General features: G+C 50.1%; 1 protein-coding gene across 2 annotated transcripts; it reads left to right on the forward strand.

The window, feature by feature from the left end:
• Window positions 1-6,584: 6,584 nt before the first annotated feature.
• Window positions 6,585-8,660, forward strand: LOC109735928 (thaumatin-like protein 1b). 2 transcript variants are annotated; one of them, XM_020295127.4, is made up of 4 exons: window positions 6,585-6,748; window positions 6,849-7,596; window positions 7,635-7,697; window positions 7,735-8,068. In XM_020295127.4, exons 1-4 carry the CDS (start codon window positions 6,685-6,687, stop codon window positions 8,033-8,035), a joined length of 1,176 nt encoding a protein of 391 aa, XP_020150716.1. In that variant the 5' UTR covers window positions 6,585-6,684; the 3' UTR covers window positions 8,036-8,068. The 2 variants fall into 2 exon arrangements, with proteins under 2 accessions (XP_020150716.1, XP_020150715.1); XM_020295126.4 differs by lacking the exons at window positions 7,635-7,697; window positions 7,735-8,068 and adding an exon at window positions 8,077-8,660 and having other exon boundaries at window positions 6,849-7,572.
• Window positions 8,661-20,651: the final 11,991 nt, after the last annotated feature.

Genomic DNA, 20,651 nt, shown 5'->3' on the forward strand with positions numbered 1-20,651 from the left:
TCATGGATCACTTAAATGTTGCTTCATTTTGAGCAGGAACACAACCCTGCAGAAAATCCTATCACAGAAGATCTCATGGTTGATCAAATGATAGAAAGGGTAAGTTTTGTCATACATGATCTCATATATTTTGCCAAGCCTACTATTATTGTGTGATCATTTGTACAAATGTTATGTCATGCAGAGGCCAGTGCCAAGAGTGATTGCACAAGGACCTGTTCCAGAGTCAACATTTCTTTCTGCTGCTCAGTTGTTGGTCAATCAAAACCAAGGGAGCACAAGCACCATTCAGCAAGGAGAGATGGCCAAGAAGTTACTTGCATTAAAAAAGCAGAGAGACAAAGAGTTAGAAGACAAGAAAAATGCTATACTTGCAGCAAGGAGAGAAGAACAGGAAAAGAAGGCTGAAGAAGCTGCCAGGAAGAGACATCTGCAAGAGGAGAAGAAAACAGCAGAGGCAGAGAGGAAGAGACAGGCAGCTGCTCTGAACAGAGAGAAGAGGAAAGAAGAAGCAGCAATAAAAAAGCAGGCTCAAGCAGAGACAAGGCAGATTCTTTTGGAGGTTAAGAAAACTATAGCTGCTGAGAACAAAGCAAAGAAGGAGGCTGAGAAGAAGGCTCAAAAAGAACAAGAAGCTGCCAAGAAGCTAGCAGAGAAAGAGGCTGCTGCAGCAAAAAGAAGAGCAGATAAGAAAGCAGAGAAGGAGGCTGCTGCAACACAAAGAAAGGAAGAAATGAGGCTGATATCTATTGCAATGGGTAAAAGCCAGGATGATTCACAACACCAAGAAGATGGTCAGCCAAGGAAGGCCAGCAGAACATCCATGTTTGATATCTTCAGGTGATGAGACAGTGGACAGCCAGCACATGAGTATGGACAGGCAGCAGAGCATCTTATTTTGCCCAATCCATGTAGTATACAATCAGTGGTAATGTAGGAAAATGTTGCAATTGATCCATAATGATGTAGACACATGAGTATGGATCAATTGTTGCTCATTTTGTAACCAGTTCTACATGATACTTCTAACAAGAGTTACTCTTATAACATTGCCCAACATATGACAATGGTCACATTTGTCCTCTTCAACTTGCAGCAGTTGTATAGTTTTTTTGCATGCAAAATTAACAGTAAATGGTCTAAAAGCATCATCAACTAGCTTTGCAATGCACACACACAAGACAAATATGACAATGGTCAAAGAGTACTCATGGTCAAATGTGCCCAAATTGACAGCATCATCAACTAGCTTTGCAATGCACACACACAAGGCAAATATAACATAAACATGATATCTTCATAAGACAGCAGGATGATCCATTAACTTCATTTGCAGTACAACATTGTCACTTGCATTACATATTGCAAAAGCATCAGATACAATGCAAAAGATTGACACTTGACACTAACAGCACCACCACATAGTACCAGTTCATCTCCTAACAAACTAGGCATCATTCCTAACATACCAACAGTGAAATAGCTACTGCAAACACTGCATCAACTACATATTGCATCACTCTTGCATCCACTCCATCACTTCTTCAGCACAGAAATAGCCAGGGTCGGCCCTGGAGTTTCGAGGGCCCCAGGGCGGACTCCTGAGTGGGTCCAGCCGCCCAGCGGCTGCGGTGGAGAAAAAAAAGGAATTCCACACTTTGATATGGAAAAATTCTTGTAAAGCCATAAACTATGATATATTTTCCTTTGTAAATTGTACCCCTCTCAAATTACTTGTCTTAGATTTGTCTAGATAGGGATGTATCTAGATAGACAAGTAATTTGAAACCGAGGTTGTATCTGATAATAATAGGTTGTGGTGTTTCAATAATATTGACATCTAATTGCTTTAGTTAACTGGTGTGTTCATTTTTTCTTTTTCCTTTTCATGGAATTAGATAAAAAAAATTAGGTAATATGTTTGTAAAAACAAAAAAGAGCACACCTCAACTTTGGATTAAATTAGCAGCAATAATGTGTGTTCCAACGCTGGTGTACTCTGCAGCTATCCAAGTCCAAAACATCGAGACCATGCGACCAAGACCAGCTATTTCCTCCAAGAGTGCAAGTGTTATAAAAACGAGAACAACAATACAACTTAATTACGATCAACCTGATTAACAATGCAGAGTTGCACGGCGTTCGCCCGCTCGGTCCTCCGTGTGTGAAGGGAAACGAAGCCATGGACCCTGAGCGAGCCAAGATTTCCTTGCTAGATTGGGTTTGGAGAATTGAAGAAATAATCAAACTAACAGCCACGGAAAAGGTACTTCCCTTAAATAAAAACAAAAAAACCAAGAGCCACGGCTCCGCGCAAACAGGTATACACTATGTGTGTGTGTTCTTTGGGCTTCTAATCTACATATCACGGATGGGCCTCTCAGGTCTATTCTGGTTTGGTCTTTTACGACTGGCGACTGTACCCGAGCCTTTCATACGTATATATGGCCTGGGTCGGGGCCCCTAGTCTGGCTGGGCCCCAGGCCGTCGCCCCTGCTGCCCTGGCCCAGGGCCGGCCCTGAAAATAGCTACTAGCACTGCAACTACAATGAGTGCTGCCAACAGTGCCTTCATCATCACCAATATTTCATTGCCTAACCCTACGAGTGCTTGTGCTTGCTGATTGCTCATTTGACCTGCAACTCTTCCATGATGTCCATCTTCAAAGCCTGGAAGATCAACTGCACCTACACCTGCACCTCCACATGCATATCTTCAATTCCTTGCTCGAATCAGCTCTTCCCTCTTATCCTCTGCAGCTTCTAATGCATCTACGGCTTCATTGCCAACGAGAAACTGATTATCCATCAAATATGCAACGTATTCCAACTCCCAATGCCAGAAATGGTCCTGAAGATCAAATGAAAAGAACAAACGCCGGAAATCACCATTACAAGTTCCCTAAATTCGACCAAAATGAAGAACTAGGGATTCACTCCACTTACACCAACAGGACACCTGCAGAAGACCCAACCCTCGTGCTTCTCCGTGTTCGACAGATAGAACTTCACACGAGTGCGGCAAGAAGGGCACCTGATGAGCGGCACCACCACCGAACGGCCGCCAACCGATGACCTGACCGAGCTTGTCGACATGGCGGAGTGAAGCAACGGGCGGTGGCAAGCGGCAGGGAGAGGCCGCCGGCAAGCAGCACGAAAGAGGGCGGCGGCAACAGCAGGGAGAGGGCGGCGGCGTCGGCGGCAGAGTGGGGAATTTGGGAGAGGGCGGCGGCGTCGCCAGCAGAGTGGGGATTTAGGGATTCCGCTACAGAGTGGGGTATTTAGGGGGGGTGGATGGATAATTACATCCGCCGGCGTAATTTACAGAAATAACCCTGAGCGTACCGACGTGGACGGCACTGACTGGTCAAACCGAGCGGCGACGGGTGGCATACGGGGAACAATGACCGTACAAACACGTCTTGTCGTATTGGGTGACCGTATTGGCCGTATTTCTAAGTACAGTGACGAAAGTGAGCGCTCTTCGCAAGTTCAGTGACTGCCAGTGCATTTTACTCTCTTTTTTATATAACTGGAAAAAAAATACAAGTACATGCTTCACCAGCGAAGCTGCCTCCCACGGCAGTGCTACCCTTATACTTGTGCAATTGCCACCGAGGGCCCCGAGCGATCCCCTGATTGTTTTTTAAACACAGTACAGACGCAAGCGCTCATATACATGCGCATACACACACTCACCCCTATGAACGCACACACGCACACCCTACCCCTATGAGCACCTCCGCAAGACTGAGCCGTCATATCATCTTGAAATTTACGAAGTCACCATAGGCACGTCGTCGTCGACGGGAACGTCTCCCCCCACTGAATGCGCATCGCCGGAAATTCTGAAATAAATCCAGGAATAAATGCAAGCACCAGGATTTTGAACCCTGGTGGGCTGGGGATACCACAGTCCTTCTAACCATCCAACCACAGGTTGACAACATTGTTGCTCCACTGGTCCAATTGCAGCCACCGAAGTGTATATATTCAAGCAGAGATTGATACCGCAAAGAACGTGTTTTCAAGACATCTTATTGTAATTCTTAGTCATAGGAGTTACTTTGTTTTTTTTTTGGATCTTAGGTCCAAATCAGTATACGTGTAATTGGTACGAGTATGAATAAAATTACAGGTGATGTTGTCTCTAGCGATTTTTGTGTTTTCTTTTGATTTTCTCCGGTTTTTAGATTTTTTTTGGTTTTGCATATAAATACAAACATTTTACCAAAAAATGTGAAGCAATACATGAATATTTTTTCCTCTGTGATCTGTTATGACTCTTCTTTAGGGGACCACGGCTTACATTCAGATATCGTGCTCCGACCGATGTCATGTGAGTCACCATCATCTTCTGGATGCAAATTATGTTCGTACCCCATGGTTTGGGGACGAGGAGCACTTAGGTCACTGGTGCCAACTTTTTATTTTGGCTTCCGATTTTTAAAGTTCTATGTTTTTAAACAAAAATGTTAAATTAAGTACTGTTTTCACATTCGTGTTTGTCGCAACCAACGCTTTTAAATAAGATTCATTTTGAATATATTTTGATGAATTATGAAAGAAATTGTTAAGTTTCAAAAACGAGCGGCCGTTAAAAATCAATTATTCTGTGTCTACGATTGACAGAAAAAAAATGCTTCAAATTATATCTTTGAAACTTGTTGAAACCAGACATTTTTTATGCAAAAGGGTAAGTTTCGTCGTTGGAACTTAAATCTTTTTAAGGGATTTTCTTTTTTTATCACCCTCGGGATTCAACTGCTTCGTGAATCGTGAGGCAAATCGAGCGGACGGCAGGGCTTGGCAGGTGAGTGCCCCCGCACTTACGTGTCCCTGCAAATTTCCGCATGGTTTGGCGTCAAATATGGATGAATAATGATCTATTTGATATTACAATCTGGAGATGATTGCATAAGAAAATAGGGAGATTTGTGGTGCATGAAGGAAACTTAGGCATCATGGTTTTACCCCTCTTCAGACCCCGAATAGGTAGTAACCCTACATCTCGCTATATTGTTTCTTTTGGCTTGCCATATATTGTATTGATTGACTGAATTTGTGTCACAATGAGTTTTCCCCTAAACTAGGTTATGGCATTGTCCCTGTATATATGTATAGGGGCATAATAGTATGACAACTATTTTTCACGAATCAGCTATGCCCCTAGGTATGTGGAGAGTGTATCATCGTATAACCATAAGAGCATTTACAACAGGACGCCCCATATCCACTCTAAACGTCCGGGCGGCCTGCCCGGTCACTGTTCAGACTCGAAAAAGCCACCCAACTGTCCTCCCAAACGCAGCCCAAACGATCAGGCTGACCGACAACCACCATACCCAACCCATACGTGGGACGGACATGGGGACGCCTCAGCGTGATAGGACGCGTCCGCCATGTAGGATCTGGCCGATTATGGCCTACCCGACCCCAGATACTTCCAACCATATCCGCACTCCAGACCAAACCCTAGCTCTTCCACTCCACTACTCTTCGCTCCACTCCCCTACATCCCCTAACTCCTCTTTGACGAACGCTAGCCTTCTCCAGCATGACGGACAATGGATCCGACTCTAAGAAGTCTGAATTCATGGACTGGGCCTCATCCCATGCGGGGTAGAGGAGAATATGGACGTCCACACACGGCTCTCCGTCAGTCCCGAGAGGAGTGCGCCCGCCCGCAGTCAAAATCGATCCAGTAGGAATCCATTGCGCTGCTCAAACGACGCCTAGATCCAGCAGAATTGGTGGCTCTAGGTGCGTCACCACGGCCTCGTCGGAAGCGGCGACCACCCCATGGCAGCGCAACCTTGGTATGGTGGTGGAACCCTGATGACTCATAAATAATAGGGGATCTATTGTAACATTTTCAAGAAATAAGAGTGCCGAACGCAACAAAGAGCAAACATAATTGATAAGTTGTTTTCATCAATGTTTCACTATAAATGATGTACAGAAGGTGTGTTTAACATCATGAGAGGGCATGTGAAGGGGTGTCTCTGCCGGATCCCGTGGGATTTGATCGGTGTTGGTCTTCAGCGGATCTGTTTGGATCCAGTTACCGTTCGTTTTTCGTTTGGGCGTTTCTGAGTTGATTCCTTTTGATCTATATGCGTCTTCATCAGCGATGATTATTGTTATGTTTCGCTGGTCCTGTGATGCCTTAGTATAACATGGTTTGCCCAGCTCCGGTAAGTGAAGAGTGATGATGACGGCGTGCCTTCAGATCGCTCCAGTGTTTGTAGTCGTCGCTAAGTGGTTTACAGATCTAGATGTAGTTTTAGTTACTTCTAGTCAGGAATAGATCAGGAATTCTTTTCATAAAAAAAAGTCTCAATGGACTGCGCCGAACGACAGATGTGCATTGCGTTGCGATTCGCACGTGGCAGAGGCGATGGAACACGATCACATCGGACGGCCAATAAATATATGTAAAATAGCCCCCGAAATTAAGAAAGTTACACGTCATATCCGCCGAAAAAAAGCAGGAAAATATCTTATCTGGCATGCCTCATCGTCTCCCACAGAAAAATGTTTTTTTCTCTATAAATACCCTCAACGCCTGCCCACACCAATTGCGGCCACACCACCACCGCCTCGCAAATAAAACCCACGTGTCTTTCCTAACCATACCGGCCACCGTACCATCAGATCAGAGCAACGCTCTGCACTCGCTACAATGGCGACGCGGGCACGCCGAGCTCTCATCTCCCTCCTCGCCCTGCTGCTCGTCTCAGCCAGCGGTAAGCCGCAAATCGATCCATGCATGGACGTAATTCAAGTTCGTTCAAATCTTCCGGTCAATTTACTCGGTTTGCTAATGGTTGGTCGCTGATTCTTCAGGTGTGGCGTCCAAGTCGTTCGCCATCACCAACAACTGCGAGTACACGGTGTGGCCGGGCATCCTCTCCAGCGCGGGCTCCCCGGGGATGGACAGCACCGGCTTCGCGCTGGCCCCGGGGGAGTCGAGCACCATGCCGGTGCCCGCGGGGTGGTCGGGGCGGCTCTGGGGCCGGACGCTCTGCTCCACGGACCCCGCCGGCAAGTTCGCGTGCGTGACCGGCGACTGCGGCTCCGGGCGGCAGGACTGCGCCGGCGGCGGGGCCGCGCCGCCCGCCACGCTGGCGGAGTTCACCATGGACGGCAACGACGGCATGGACTTCTACGACGTGAGCCTGGTGGACGGCTACAACCTGCCGATGCTGGTGGCGCCGGAGCAGGGCGCCGCGGCGGCGGGCGCGGGCGCGGCGGGCGGCAACTGCGCGCCGACGGGGTGCGTGGTGGACCTGAACGGCGCGTGCCCGGGCGACCTGCGCGTGTCGTCGACGACGGCGGGGGCGGGCGGCGTGGCGTGCAAGAGCGCGTGCGAGGCGTTCGGGACGGCGCAGTACTGCTGCAGCGGCGAGTACGGCAGCCCCGGCACGTGCCGGCCGTCGGCCTACTCGCAGTTCTTCAAGAACGCGTGCCCGCGCGCCTACAGCTACGCCTACGACGACGCCACCTCCACCTTCACCTGCGCCGGCGGCGTCTCCGCCTACGCCATCACCTTCTGCCCCAGCACCACCAGGTACCGTCCGGTCCGACCTCCGACGTGTCGCCGAGACATCTACCGTTCGTGCGCGCCGAGAGTTTTGTCAAACCAAAAGACAACTGCCTTTCCATGGCTCCCAAAAGCAGAAGCAAAAGATCTTTTGACCTCTAGATAGCCGCGGACGCGGTGGTGGTGCACTGCTGTCCGGTTGACGTGCACGGCGCACCGACGAGCCGAGCCGGCCAACAACGACCTCACCGCGTCCGTCCGAGATAGTCCGGTCGGTGGCACGCATGCCGCCGATCGAACAGTTCCAAACCAAATCGTCCCTGCCCACGGCAAGTCGATTAGTCGACCGTCGTCTCTCGCACCGGACACGCAACGTGTTGTCACGATGCACACTCTCCTCTCCGTTACTTATTTTCAAATGATAGGAGCTCACTGTTGCACTGACGTGTACGCATGCGTACTCCATATTAGTATATACTTATACCATTAACATTTCGTGCTGACGGTACGTTTCCATCATGTGTTGTGCAGCGTGAAGTCGGCCGGGTCGAACCCGCAGGCGCCGGCGGGCCTGCCGCTGATCAACGGCACCATGGTGTACCAGGGGGGCGACCAGTTCGCCGGAGCGGCCGCAGCCGCGCGGCCGTCTCTGGACCTCGTCGCCGTCCTCGTCGGCGTGGCGGCGCTCGCGCTCGCGCGCCCCACGCCGCAGTGATCGACCACTCAACAGTGCCGCCGGCCGCGGGCCATGACATGAGATAATCATGCGTGTGAGTGATGCGCACGCGCACCCACCCGAAACAGAGAGAGGACATGGGGACGAAACGGACGCGTGACCTGCCGGCCGGCCGACCTGACGGTGCGGTGGGCCCACGCGATGTGAGATTTGAAATTTGCTCAAGAGACGAAACGCGCGTATGGACGGGCATGCACGAGCTCCGCTCCCTGTTGCGGCTCGGCGGCAAAGAAATGCATGGCTCTGGATTAGTTAGGCTAATTTGAAAATTGATGTACTATACATTAGACAGTTTTATTTATAGGTATTTTTATGTTTTATATGATCAAATAAGTGGACTTAGTTTCATATTTTTAATTAATGTATTTGGGTTTGTAAATTAGTTTGGGCACTGACCATTGGAATCTGGTGGACGTGGCGTGATGTGTACGAATCTTGAAGTGTATGGTTGCAGTTTAGGGTGTATGTTTATGGACAGATGCATACATAATAAACGTCTTTTTCTTCGGTTTTGCTGTTTTTCAGCTACATGAAACTTTTTGTTGCGTCGGTCACTTTTTCCTTCTTCTCGGCGCACGAGATGAAGAGACCGGACCTCGACGGGAGAAAACCAGCCCCACTATCTATCTTAAGGAAAACAACATCTCCATCATCTATCTTAGGGAAGCAGCAACCCCATTATCTATCTTAGGAGTGGGGGAGAGGGGATGCAGCGGATCATAGGAGGTTTTCAACAGTGATATGGGGATTAGAGGGATGGCTGGGGCGGTGGCCAGCAACGGCGATGGGGGAGGTTGAGGGGAGAGCGGGGCAGTGAGGCGTTGCGCAGTAGCGTCCCTGGCCATGGGGGGTGGAGGCAGACGGATTAGGTCGGCGGTTGCAGAGGATGATGAACTAGATCGTGGCTTGAGGAGAAACACGCTTGGGAGGAAGAAGAGACATGTGAGCGATTGGATGAGGATCGGACGGATAGGAAATAAAGTACCTGATGCGAAGCGTTTTTTCAGGCACCTGACGTGTACACGCACCCCTGTTTCTTTCACTCTTTTGCCTTTTCTCGCTTTTCTTGAGCTTTTCATGTTTGTCGAAAGAATAACTTTTCCTGTGGTTCTCCATATAACAATAGAGGCTTGAGTATGGCGATTGTATCCGATCATTGCTGTTTTCAGTAGTTGATCCGTACTAGAGTAAGGAGTGTTTCAATGACAAGACGGGTTGACAGCGATCGGGCAGATTTCAACGACAGACGGCCCGGAGGCAGATAAATTTATGCTGTTGCTGTTCACGTATGTCACCCAAATTATATCTACCGGAGGGCAGATAAAGGAGGTCCCTACGAGGAAAACACTTGCTCTCGCTGGGCACTACTGTCAGTGTCAGGTGACCGAGTAACCATCAATGGTGACTCTAGCAGACCGTCTAGTTTTAGCAAATTCTTGAGTACAGATAGAGTTGCCACGTCTTGTGCTAACACGCGAGAAGGTAACAGCCACATCTTCAAACAGGCCCGCGCCCCATTTTATAGATAAAGCACAGACCAAAGTAACAGTGACATCGGTAGCCCTCGATCTCGCGACGCAATTCCACACAGTTTGCGAATGTCATAGCACATGCTACTTGTGCCACCTCCCACAGGCCTTTCGCTCAAGCCACTCGCACGGTCTCTTCAATCACAAAACACATTTCCCATCATTGGATCTCAGATCCGACAGCTCCCGGGAGCTCTTGAACATTTTACAAAAAAGTCATCGCAGTGTCTCAAAATTTCGCTTAGATACAATAGATTTCGAGGAGCCGTCGGATCTGAGATGCAACGGCCTAGAAGCCCGTGTCATGGTATCATTTTGGTACTGGTAGCGCCTGATATTTTCCCTTCCGACCACCGTGACCATATGCTCATACAGAGATCGACGACCACTGGCGAAACAAAGGAACAACAGGAGGTACTCATGTCCTTTTTTCAGTTGGTCCTTTTTTTTTAGGATCAGTTGGTCCTTCTTTCGATGAGTTCAGAACGGGAGGCGTTTTCTCGGGGGCGTTTCAAAGTCTTGTAGGAGTATTGCGAGGAGCTCCACGGTGTCCCTGCTTCTGCTTGGGGTGGTGAGAGGTCGGATTAACCTGACATCAACAACTACATGCCGCAGCTGTACCCATTGCCTTGAGTATCATCCGTCAGCGCTGTGACCCGAGGAAACCCAGGGTCAGCGGGGAGCTCGTCGACCAGGACGAGCTCACGAGCACACACCCATCGCAGCGGGCTGCATCGAGCACGTCGGTCGGTGTAGTGGAGGAGCATGTTCGGGGTATGTGTCCTCCCGCCTCCAGTCACGATGTGGGAGCGGTGAACCATGGTGTTCTCGGGCTGTCAGGTTGCTGTAGTCGACGAGGAGCGTGGAGGGGAGGGCAACGGAACCTCGTTGCCGATGACGACGGCATGGATGAGACTCGTGCTGCTGGAGCTGGCGTTGACAAAGGGGATCACGCGGCAGAACACTAGAACATCTCATCCGGGGAGCTATAGGCGGTACTTGGAGGAGCCAGCTCAAGCAGCCCGTCATCGCGGACGCTGACGATGAGGCTGCAGAGATCTGAGGCGAGCATCCGACGATCTGGACCCACCGTCGTACACGAAACTGCACGACCTCAAGTGCCCAACAAGGCATGGAAGGCCACCCTGCCCGTGCTCACCACCGTCATCCAGCACACGTCTTACGCCGGCGCTTTCGTTTTCGTTTGCCGCCAGCTCCGGCGAGTATGGCGGTCCATTTTACGGCGTGGAGGCCGCGAACCAGATAGCAGTACGCTCCGACGTATTCGTGTTCATCGACCTTATCATGACTGCTTCGAGAGTAAATTGCATAAAACCATCCCTTTGAAGGTTAGGTTTGCGAAAAACACTACAATACATTTTTTTTAAACATCATGTCTTGTATATTTTTTTTACAAAAATCACTAATCGACGGATTTGGCTCGGTTGATCATGCTTATGGCAGTCGGGGGCCCTTTTTGCTTACGTGGCCTAACATTTCATGCCAGGTCAATTGTAATCTAATTTTACAAACTGGTCCACAGATTTTACACAGACACCCCTAAATTAAAAAGGAAAATAATGTAACAGACGACGCGCATCCTCGGCACAGGTTGGGGAGGTCAACGCAGCCTGTGCCGGGCGACTCCTTGCGCTGGAGGACAAATCGAGGCAGCCGCGGCATCCCTCGTCGGATCTGGCAGCCGGCGCCGAGCGCCTCCTCGCGCTGAAGGCCAATCGAGGCGGTGGCGCGGCATCCTTTGCCGGATCCAGACGAGGTGGCGGCGCTGGGGGTAAATCGGGGCTACAGCGCAGCATCCCTCGTTGGAGGTGGCAGCGCCTGGAGCGTGGTGGTGTGTGGCGCGCCCTCCTTCGCAGTTCAAGTCCAGGAACTAGACCTGGTGCGCCCTCCTCCGCAGTTCGCCGGCTTCGCCTGCTCCGGCGAGCTACTACTTGCAGCGGCGTGCGGGATGAGGAGCTCCTCTCCTCGGCCGCGGGAACGAAGCTGACAATTCCAGGGAAGGGCCTTGGCCGCACGAGGAAAGAATATCAGGGGCGTTTTTGCTTTTTGACCCATCTAGCGTTATCTTTGACAAAATGTTGTGCCACGTCAGCGAAAAACGGGCTCCAACTGTCATAAGCTTGCTGACCCGAGCCAAATCCGCCGATTAGTGGTTTTTATTACAAAAAATTTACGCAACGCAAGATATAGTGTTTTCTGCAAAAAAATGTATTGTAGTGTTTTTTTGCAAACCTAACTTTCAAAGTGTTGGTTTTATGCAATTTACTCCTGCTTCGACGAGCAACAAGTTCATGATCATGCCGGCGGTGCTGACGACGGAAGAAATTAACCACTGAAACTGAACCTACCATGGACACTGAACTTAACTGTCAAAACCAAACCTACCGTGGACATTTTACATTGACTTAACTGTTGAAACTGAACTTTGACAAGTTTAGAGCATCTCCAGCCGCGCCCCTAACATGCCCCACTAGGCGACTTTTTCGGTGCCGACGCCGAAAAAACGCCCAAGTCGCGCCCCCAGGACGCCGAAATCCGCCGGCTTGGCCCGTTTTTGGGCCCGGCGATCGCAGGCCGAACCCGGCGCACTGGAGGGCGCTCGGGGGCTCCGGCGCAAGGGAAAAGCACGTCTGACCCACACCGTCAGGCGAAAAGTCAAGTCTTTCTTCCAGATTCGCCTCCCACCCCCCGCACGCTCGGCCGCACACTGGATGATCCCGGCGCCGACCACCGCTCGCCCACTGCTAGATAGCCCATCCTCGCCGGAAAAAAGAACAGAGGTTTCGCCGAGGCAGCCCCTCCACCACCAGCTGGGCGATTTTTCCAGCGTTTCCGGCCGCGGAGGGGTAGTGTTGCGGCCGGTACGCGCCCACCGCGCCTGCAAGGTGTTCGGCGATTTGCCTGCCTCGACAATGGACTCGGACGATGAGGAAGCGCTCGTCGCGCTGCTGGAGGAGGAAGCCGAGGCCGACGTCCAGGAAGAGGAACATCTCATGGTCCTCGCCGCCCTCGCCGGCATGCTGGCGAGCAATGAAAAGCCGCAGCGAGGTGGCTCGGCGCCGGGGCGGATAAAAGCAAAGAACCGGCATCGTCTCGAAGGCTACTGCATGCTCTACTCCGACTACTTCGCAGACGCTCCACTGCACGGCGACAAAACATTTTGGTGCCGTTATCGGATGAGCCGAAAGCTTTTCCTCAGGATTGTGAATTCCATCCGGGAGTTCGACGGCTACTTCAAGTGCAAGAAGGATTGCACCGGCAAACTTGGATTCACCTCAATCCAGAAGTGCACGACAGCGATGAGGATGCTTGCATACGGAGCTCCCGGTGATTCACTCGACGACTATGGACGCATGGCCGAGTCCACCACCATTGACTGTTTCTACAAGTTCTGTCAGGCAGTGGTGGCAGTGTTTGGACCGCAATACTTGCAAACACCCAATGCAGAAGACACTGCTCGGATCCTAGCACAGAATGCAGCAAGGGGATTTCCTGGAATGCTTGGAAGCATCGACTGCATGCATTGGAAATGGAAGAACTGCCCATTTTCTTGGCAGGGGATGTACAAAGGCGCCAAAGGCGGTTGCAGTGTGGTACTTGAGGCGGTGGCCACACAGGACCTCTGGATTTGACACTCCTTCTTTGGTATGCCAGGAACTCACAATGACATCAACGTGCTGCAGTGCTCCCCTGTCTTTGCCAAGCTTGTTGAAGGTCATTCTCCTCCGGTGAACTTCGAGATCAATGGGCGGCACTACAACAAGGGGTACTACCTAGCTGATGGCATCTATCCGAGATGGTCTACATTTGTGAAGACTATCTCAAACGCTGTGCCAGGAGGCAAGAAGTCCTACTTTGCCAAGGCGCCGGAGGCTTGCAGGAAGGATGTCGAGCGGGCATTTGGTGTGCTCCAATATCGATTTGCTGTTGTCCGGTACCCTGCTCAGACCTGGTCGAAAGATCAAATGTGGGAGATCATGACTTGTTGTGTCATCTTGCACAACATAATCATCGAGAGCGAGCAGGAAGAGCCAGTGTTTGACACTGAACCATACTACAGGCAGGGTCCTCTAGCCGAAGTTGATCACCAGCTACCAGCAACCTGGACTGCCTACCTCAGTATGCGTTAGGAGATTCGAGACCCACAGGTGCATCATCAACTGCAGCAGGATCTGGTGGAGCACCTATGGAGGATCAAGGGCGACGCCTAGCTCTACGTGTGATGAAATATGAGTTTTTATTTGTTGAACTATATAATTTGTATTGAACTATTTGTCGTTGCACTATTTTGTTGAACTATTTTATTTTCTGTGATGAACTATGTGATAAAAAATTTATTTATGCTAGAATTCAACGTCGAACCACGCTGAATATGGGTCGATATCGGGCCACTTTTCGCCGAAAGTGGGCCGAAAACTGGACCGATATCGGCGCCTGGGGGCGACCTGGGGCGACGGTTGGATGCCCAACCGCCCCCAGAGCCGATTCGACCGCCGGCTCGCCCCCAGGCGGCGATTTTTTTGCCTCCCGAGGGGCCAACGGCTGGAGATGCTCTTAGAGAAACTCCAATGGGCCGACCCAAATGGACGGCGATTTCGTCCGCTTTTTGTCCGTTTGGGTCGGCCGCCCGCCCTGCGTCCGCCCTCTTTTAGATTTGGGTTGGCAGCGCGCCCAACGCGCCGACTCATATGTGCCGGCGTGGCCGGCTGGCCGCCCAATATTTACATTGATTTGCATTCAAACACATTGTCAAATAACATAGTTTTACCGAATAAAAATATTATAGTTTTACAAGCCGGATACAAATATAAATGTTTCACATAGTTTTGCAAACGAATAAAAGAAGATACATCTATTGGTTGCCAACATGAGCCCACATATGCTCAACCAAATCATTTTGCAGCTGCACGTGAGTTTCCCAATCACGCATGTCTTCATGAAATTGGGTGAACTGTTCAAATGTTGCCGCTACTCCATGCTCAGGGACAACATTCTCACCCTGAAACTGAAACCCTTGATCGTACAGACGTTCCGGGCGCTCGTCTTCTACGATCATATTGTGCATGATCACACAAGCAGTCATCACCTCCCACAGTTTCCGCGTGCTCCAGGTATTAGCAGGATACCGAACGATGCCCCATTTGAAGGAAATATGCCCTAGAGGCAATAATAAAGTTATTATTTATTTCCTTATTTCATGATAAATGTTTATTATTCATGCTAGAATTGTATTAACCGGAAACTTGATACATTTGTGAATACATAGACAAAACAATGTGTCCCTAGTATGCCTCTACTTGACTAGCTTGTTCATCAAAGATGGTTATGTTTCCTAGCCATGGACATCTGTTGTCATTTGATAAACGAGATCACATCATTTGGACAAGACCCATTCATTAGCTTAGCATTGTGATCGGTACAGTTTTATTGCTACTGCTTTCTTCGTGACTTATACATGTTCCTCGGACTATGAGATTGTGCAACTCCCGAATATCCGAAGGAACACTTTGTGTGCAATCAAACGTCACAACGTAAATGGGTGATTATAAAGATGCTCTACAGGTGTTTCTGAAGGTGTTTGTTGGGTTGGCATGAATCAAGATTAGGATTTGTCACTCTATGTATCGGAGAGGTATCTCTGGGCCCTCTCGGTAATGCACATCACTATAAGCCTTGCAAGCAATGTGACTAATGAGTTAGTTACGGGATGATGCATTACGGAATGAGTAAAGAGACTTGCCGGTAACGAGATTGAACTAGGTATTGAGATACCGACGATCGAATCTCGGGCAAGTAACATACCGATGACAAAGGGAACAACGTATGTTGTTATACGGTTGGACCGATAAAGATCTTCGTAGAATATGTAGGAGCCAATATGAGCATCTAGGTTCCGCTATTGGTTATTGACCGGAGATGTGTCTCGGTCATGTCTACATAGTTCTCGAACCCGTAGGGCCCACACGCTTAACGTTCGGTGACGATCGGTATTATGAGTTTATGTGTTTTGATGTACCGAAGGTAGTTCGGTGTCCCGGATGAGATCGGGGACATGACGAGGAGTCTCGAAATGGTCGAGACGTAAAGATCGATATATTGGATGACTATATTCGGACATCGGAAAGGTTCCGAGTGATTCGGGTATTTTTCGGAGTACCGGAGAGTTACGGGAATTCACCGGGGAGTATATGGGCTTTATTGGGCTTTCGGGGAAAGAGAGATGGGAGGCTGCGCGCCCCCCAAGGCCTAGTCCGAATTTGACTAGGGGGAGGGGCGGCGCCCCCTCCTTCCTTCTCTTCTCTTTTCCCTTTCCTTCTCTCCTACTCCTACTGCATGGAGGGGGGGGGGGAATCCTACTCCCGGTGGGAGTAGGACTCCTCCAGGGCGCGCCATAGCTAGGCCGGCCCTCCCCCTCCTCCACTCCTTTATATACATGGCCAGGGGGCACCCCATAGACACAACAATTGATCATTGATCTCTTAGCTGTGTGCGGTGCCCCCCTCCACCATATTCCACCTCGGTAATATCGTAGCGGTGCTTAGGCGAAGCCCTGCGTTGGTAGCATCATCAACACCGTCATCACGCCGTCGTGCTGACGGAACTCTCCCGCAAAGCACTGCTGGATCGGAGTTCGTGGGACGTCATCGAGCTGAACGTGTGCTAAACTTGGAGGTGCCGTGCGTTCGGTACTTGGATCGGTCGGATCGTGAAGACGTACGACTACATCAACGGCGTTGTCATAAAGCTTCCGCTTTCGGTCTACGAGGGTACGTGGACACACTCTCCCCTCTCGTTTCTATGCATCACCATGATCTTGCGTGCGCGTAGGAAATTTTTGAAATTACTACATTCCCGAACACCATTGAGATTGCAAAACACCAAAGGCACGCTCGACATCCTTCCTGGCACTCTCTTGCTCCTAGGCAAATCTTTTTCTCTTCTCTCCGACAGGGTTGGGTATTGTCTTGACAATAGTGGTCCACTGAGGATAGATACCGTCACCCAGGTAGTATCCTTTGTTGTAGTTGTGTCCATTGACAGTAAAGTTCACCGGTGGGCTGTTGCCTTCGGCAAGCCTAGCAAACACCGGTCAGCGCTGAAGCACGTTGATATCATTGTGTGATCCAGCCATGCCAAAGAAAGAGTGCCAGATCCAGAGATCTTGAGACGCCACAGTCTTTAATATGACAGTGCAAGCCCTGACATGTCCCTTATACCGCCCTTGCCAAGCAGAAGGACAGTTTTTCCACTCCCAGTGCATGCAGTCTATGCTGCCAAGCATCCCTGGGAAGCCCCTTCTGGCATTCATCGCCAACAAACCGGCTGTATCTTCAGCTGTCGGCTCTTCAAGTACTCAGGGCCAAACACAGCAATAACATCCTTGCAGAACTTGTACAGGGACTCTAGGCATGTAGACTAGCTCATACGGACGTACTCGTCAATGAGATCACCGGGCACTCCGTATGCAAGCATTCGGATGGCGGCAGTGCATTTCTGATAAGAGGAGAAACCGATCTTGCCGACGGCATCCTCTTTGCACTCGAAATAGTCATCATAGCCGACCACCCCCTCTCTAATACAGTTGAAAAGATGCCTACTCATACGGAAACGGCGGCGGAATTTTTGAGCATTGAACAATGGATTTGTTGTATCAAAGCAGTCCTTCCAAAAAAGGAAATGCCCGCTCTCTCGATTGCGATTCAACGCCGGAAGGTGGCCCGAAATGGAGCCACGAAACAACGGCCGCTGGCTGTTGAGGTGGTGATGGACCAACACGGCAGCCAATATCTCCTCCTCGTCATCGGACGACGAATCGTCGGAGTCGCAATGGAAATTGTGGAAAAAGAACTCATCGGCGGAGTCCATTTTCATACCTTGGCAAACTGTAGAACAGCTTGCGGGCGACGAAGAAGGAGACGGCCGGCGAGGGGAGTCGCGGCGCGCACGGACCAGCTAGCTGCCCTGCCGACGTCCGACGAGTGGGCTGGCATCCGACGAGCGTGCCGGTGAGGATGTGGAGGCGACGACAGCTGGCAGAGTCGCCGGCAAAAAAGGGCGGCGGCGGCGGCGAAGAAGGAGACGGGGGAGGGTTGCTGTTGGCTGGGGGGCGGGGGAGGCCAATGAGCCACCGACCAGCGGGCCCGAGAAGAGAAGAAGGCGAGCGTGCGCGCGTCCAGTCGCGTGTCCGCGCCGATGCAAATCCGGCTCAAAAATGGACCGGGAATGGGTCGCCCGCGGACGAAAAGCGGACGCGCATCCGTTTGGGTCGGGGCGTTGGGCCGACTTTTCTGTCCGTGCCGACCCAAACGGACAGCGGCGGGCCCCATTGGAGTTGCTCTTAACAGTCACACAGAGGGCGCCGCCGGCGCCAAGCCGAAGCTGATGCTGAACGGGAACACCCGCGTATACACATGCGGCAACTGGCAATTCCCGTCTTGCGGACACGTGCTCGGCTTTCAAGGTGGCAACGGGGACGGGGATGACCGGGGATGACTCCACCATCCCCGCCCCGATCCCCGCCAACCCTCATACCCGCGATCCCCGTGAAGCTTCGTGGGGACAAAACGCCCCCATCCCCGTTAATATCGGGTATCCGCTACCCGTCGGGTATCCATGGGGATTTCAAAGCTGACCGGGATAGGTGAGATTGGAGAAGAAATGATTGTTGGGAGAGGTGGAGAAAAATAATTGTGTAAAATATCTAGGTATTAATCTATATATTCTACATTTGTAGTATGAATGGCATAGTTTTCGGGTATTCATGGAGTCCCCACGGGAGGAATTTCATACCCATCCCCGTCCCGCGAGACTAACGGGTACCCACCAAACAATACCCATGGGGCTAATTTGTCCCTCATCCCCACTCCATGACGTGTAAATCTCCGCGGGTACCCATCCCCACGGGGAATATTGCCATCTTGACTCGGCTTCCTGGATCGCTACGCGCGCAGCGGGCCAGAGCCCACCGGTACACCTGCAGTTAAAACGGCCCGCCGCCATCGGCGTTCTCAAAGTTTCATGTCCTTCTCAAAGTTTCATGTCCAGTTCCTGAAGCAGCTCGTTGAGCCACCGGTACGCCGTCTGCACCGTGGTGTCGTACTGTCGTAGCCCCAAGGCGCGGTCTTCGTCCCTCCGAGGTACTCCTCGTCGGAGGAGTGGCTGGACAGGACAGCATGTCCAGCAACAACATCACCAGCGTCGCCTGCTGCTGCACCTATGACGGGAAGTACTCCCAGGGAGCGCCTAGTAAGGGTTGTCCAGGAACTTCCCCAAGGAGACGGCGTCCACGGGCTCCTCCGCCCATGGGAAGCACTCCCTGCAGCTCCGTGTCACCGGCGGCGGTGCCAGAGTCCGGGTACTAGTAAAGTAGTACTTCCTCGAAAAAGAAGTCCAGTAATACCGGGAAACGTACGCCTGCACCAGCCCTTGATTACTGCTTGATGGCAGCCCATCGTTGGCGAACGGGTAGCCTTTGATGCGAGCTTGAGGCCGTGCTCCGCCGTGCTGTCCTTCCTACGCCATGCCACTGCGGAGGAGATTGGCTCGGAGGCGCCAGAGCTTGCCGTAGGCGATGGCGTGCCTCTGCAGGGAGAAGGTGAGCTCAATGACGCGGCCGCGACTTGGCTGACGTGTCTGCGCTCGCCGGCGGCCGCCAGCAGCTGCCAATCTAGGCCGAAGGTTGTGCACGCCGACCATTTGATGAAAAGAGAGGTTTAGGAGAATGAATAAAGGAACAGTTTGCAACAAAATTGGATAGGAAATTGCTTGACGCACGCCAGTTTCCGATAGATACCACGTCACCAGAATATTTACGAGAGAGCGTACGAGACAGAGTAGACGGACCCCTTCACATTGCGACTGGCCGGTGCACTTTAAGTTTGTTTTGTTTACCATTTTTCGTTGGGAAATTAAATTGAAAATTCCTGGATACTCGAGTTTAAATACCCATGAACTTGTACTAAGCAGCGATACTGCTCATGCATTCAAAATCTTTAAACCCAGTTTCTTTCCTGAGAGTGCTACTTATAAATTGAGTAAGATCCTTCAAGTAAGTTGTTACTGGTGCATGCAATAAAAATTGCTTTAAATATGTGTAATCTTTTATTGAAAGGGAAATAAGTTTTGTACGAACTTGTGATGGTGGAGTAATAAAAGCAGCAAAGTGCCCAATGTTCCCTCCATTTCATAATGTAGTGCGTACAGATATTTTGAAAAGTCAAACTTGTAAAGTTTGACCGAGTTTATAGAGAAAACTATTTATATCTACAATACCAAATATTCAAAATATGAAACTACATCATATGATGAACCTAATGATATATGGTTGGCATTCTAGATGTAAATATTTTTCTTTACAAATTTGGTTCAAGTTTGTGAGGTTTGACTTTTCAAAAAATATATATGCACTACATTATGGAACGGAACGAGTAAATGCCATTATTATAAGGGGCAACATTAAAGTAATGTTCTTTTTCATTAAGAGTTTAGACATCTAATTCAAAAACACATGTCAACCTCTGTCTCTCTATGTGAAAATTATATCTTTTACTTTTCCTATTAAAACTTTACTTCCTATATATACATGAGCCAAATCCTCTTTATTCCAATCTGAAATACTCTTCACTGGGCAAACATTATGTGGTTGGGAAAGACCCAGACACATATATACAGTTGAATATATATGAGCATGCGTTATTCTTGTTGATAATTATCAATGAGATAAATAAGTTGTGAGGTGAAACATTAAACCCCCGTCTTCCTTTCTGTCCGATTGAAACAACCTGTTTTAAAAATATGCTTTGAGTGTCACAAATCATTAG

The sequence above is a fragment of the Aegilops tauschii genome, chromosome 5 (assembly GCF_002575655.3).
Source record: "Aegilops tauschii subsp. strangulata cultivar AL8/78 chromosome 5, Aet v6.0, whole genome shotgun sequence".
Lineage (NCBI taxonomy): Eukaryota > Viridiplantae > Streptophyta > Magnoliopsida > Poales > Poaceae > Aegilops > Aegilops tauschii.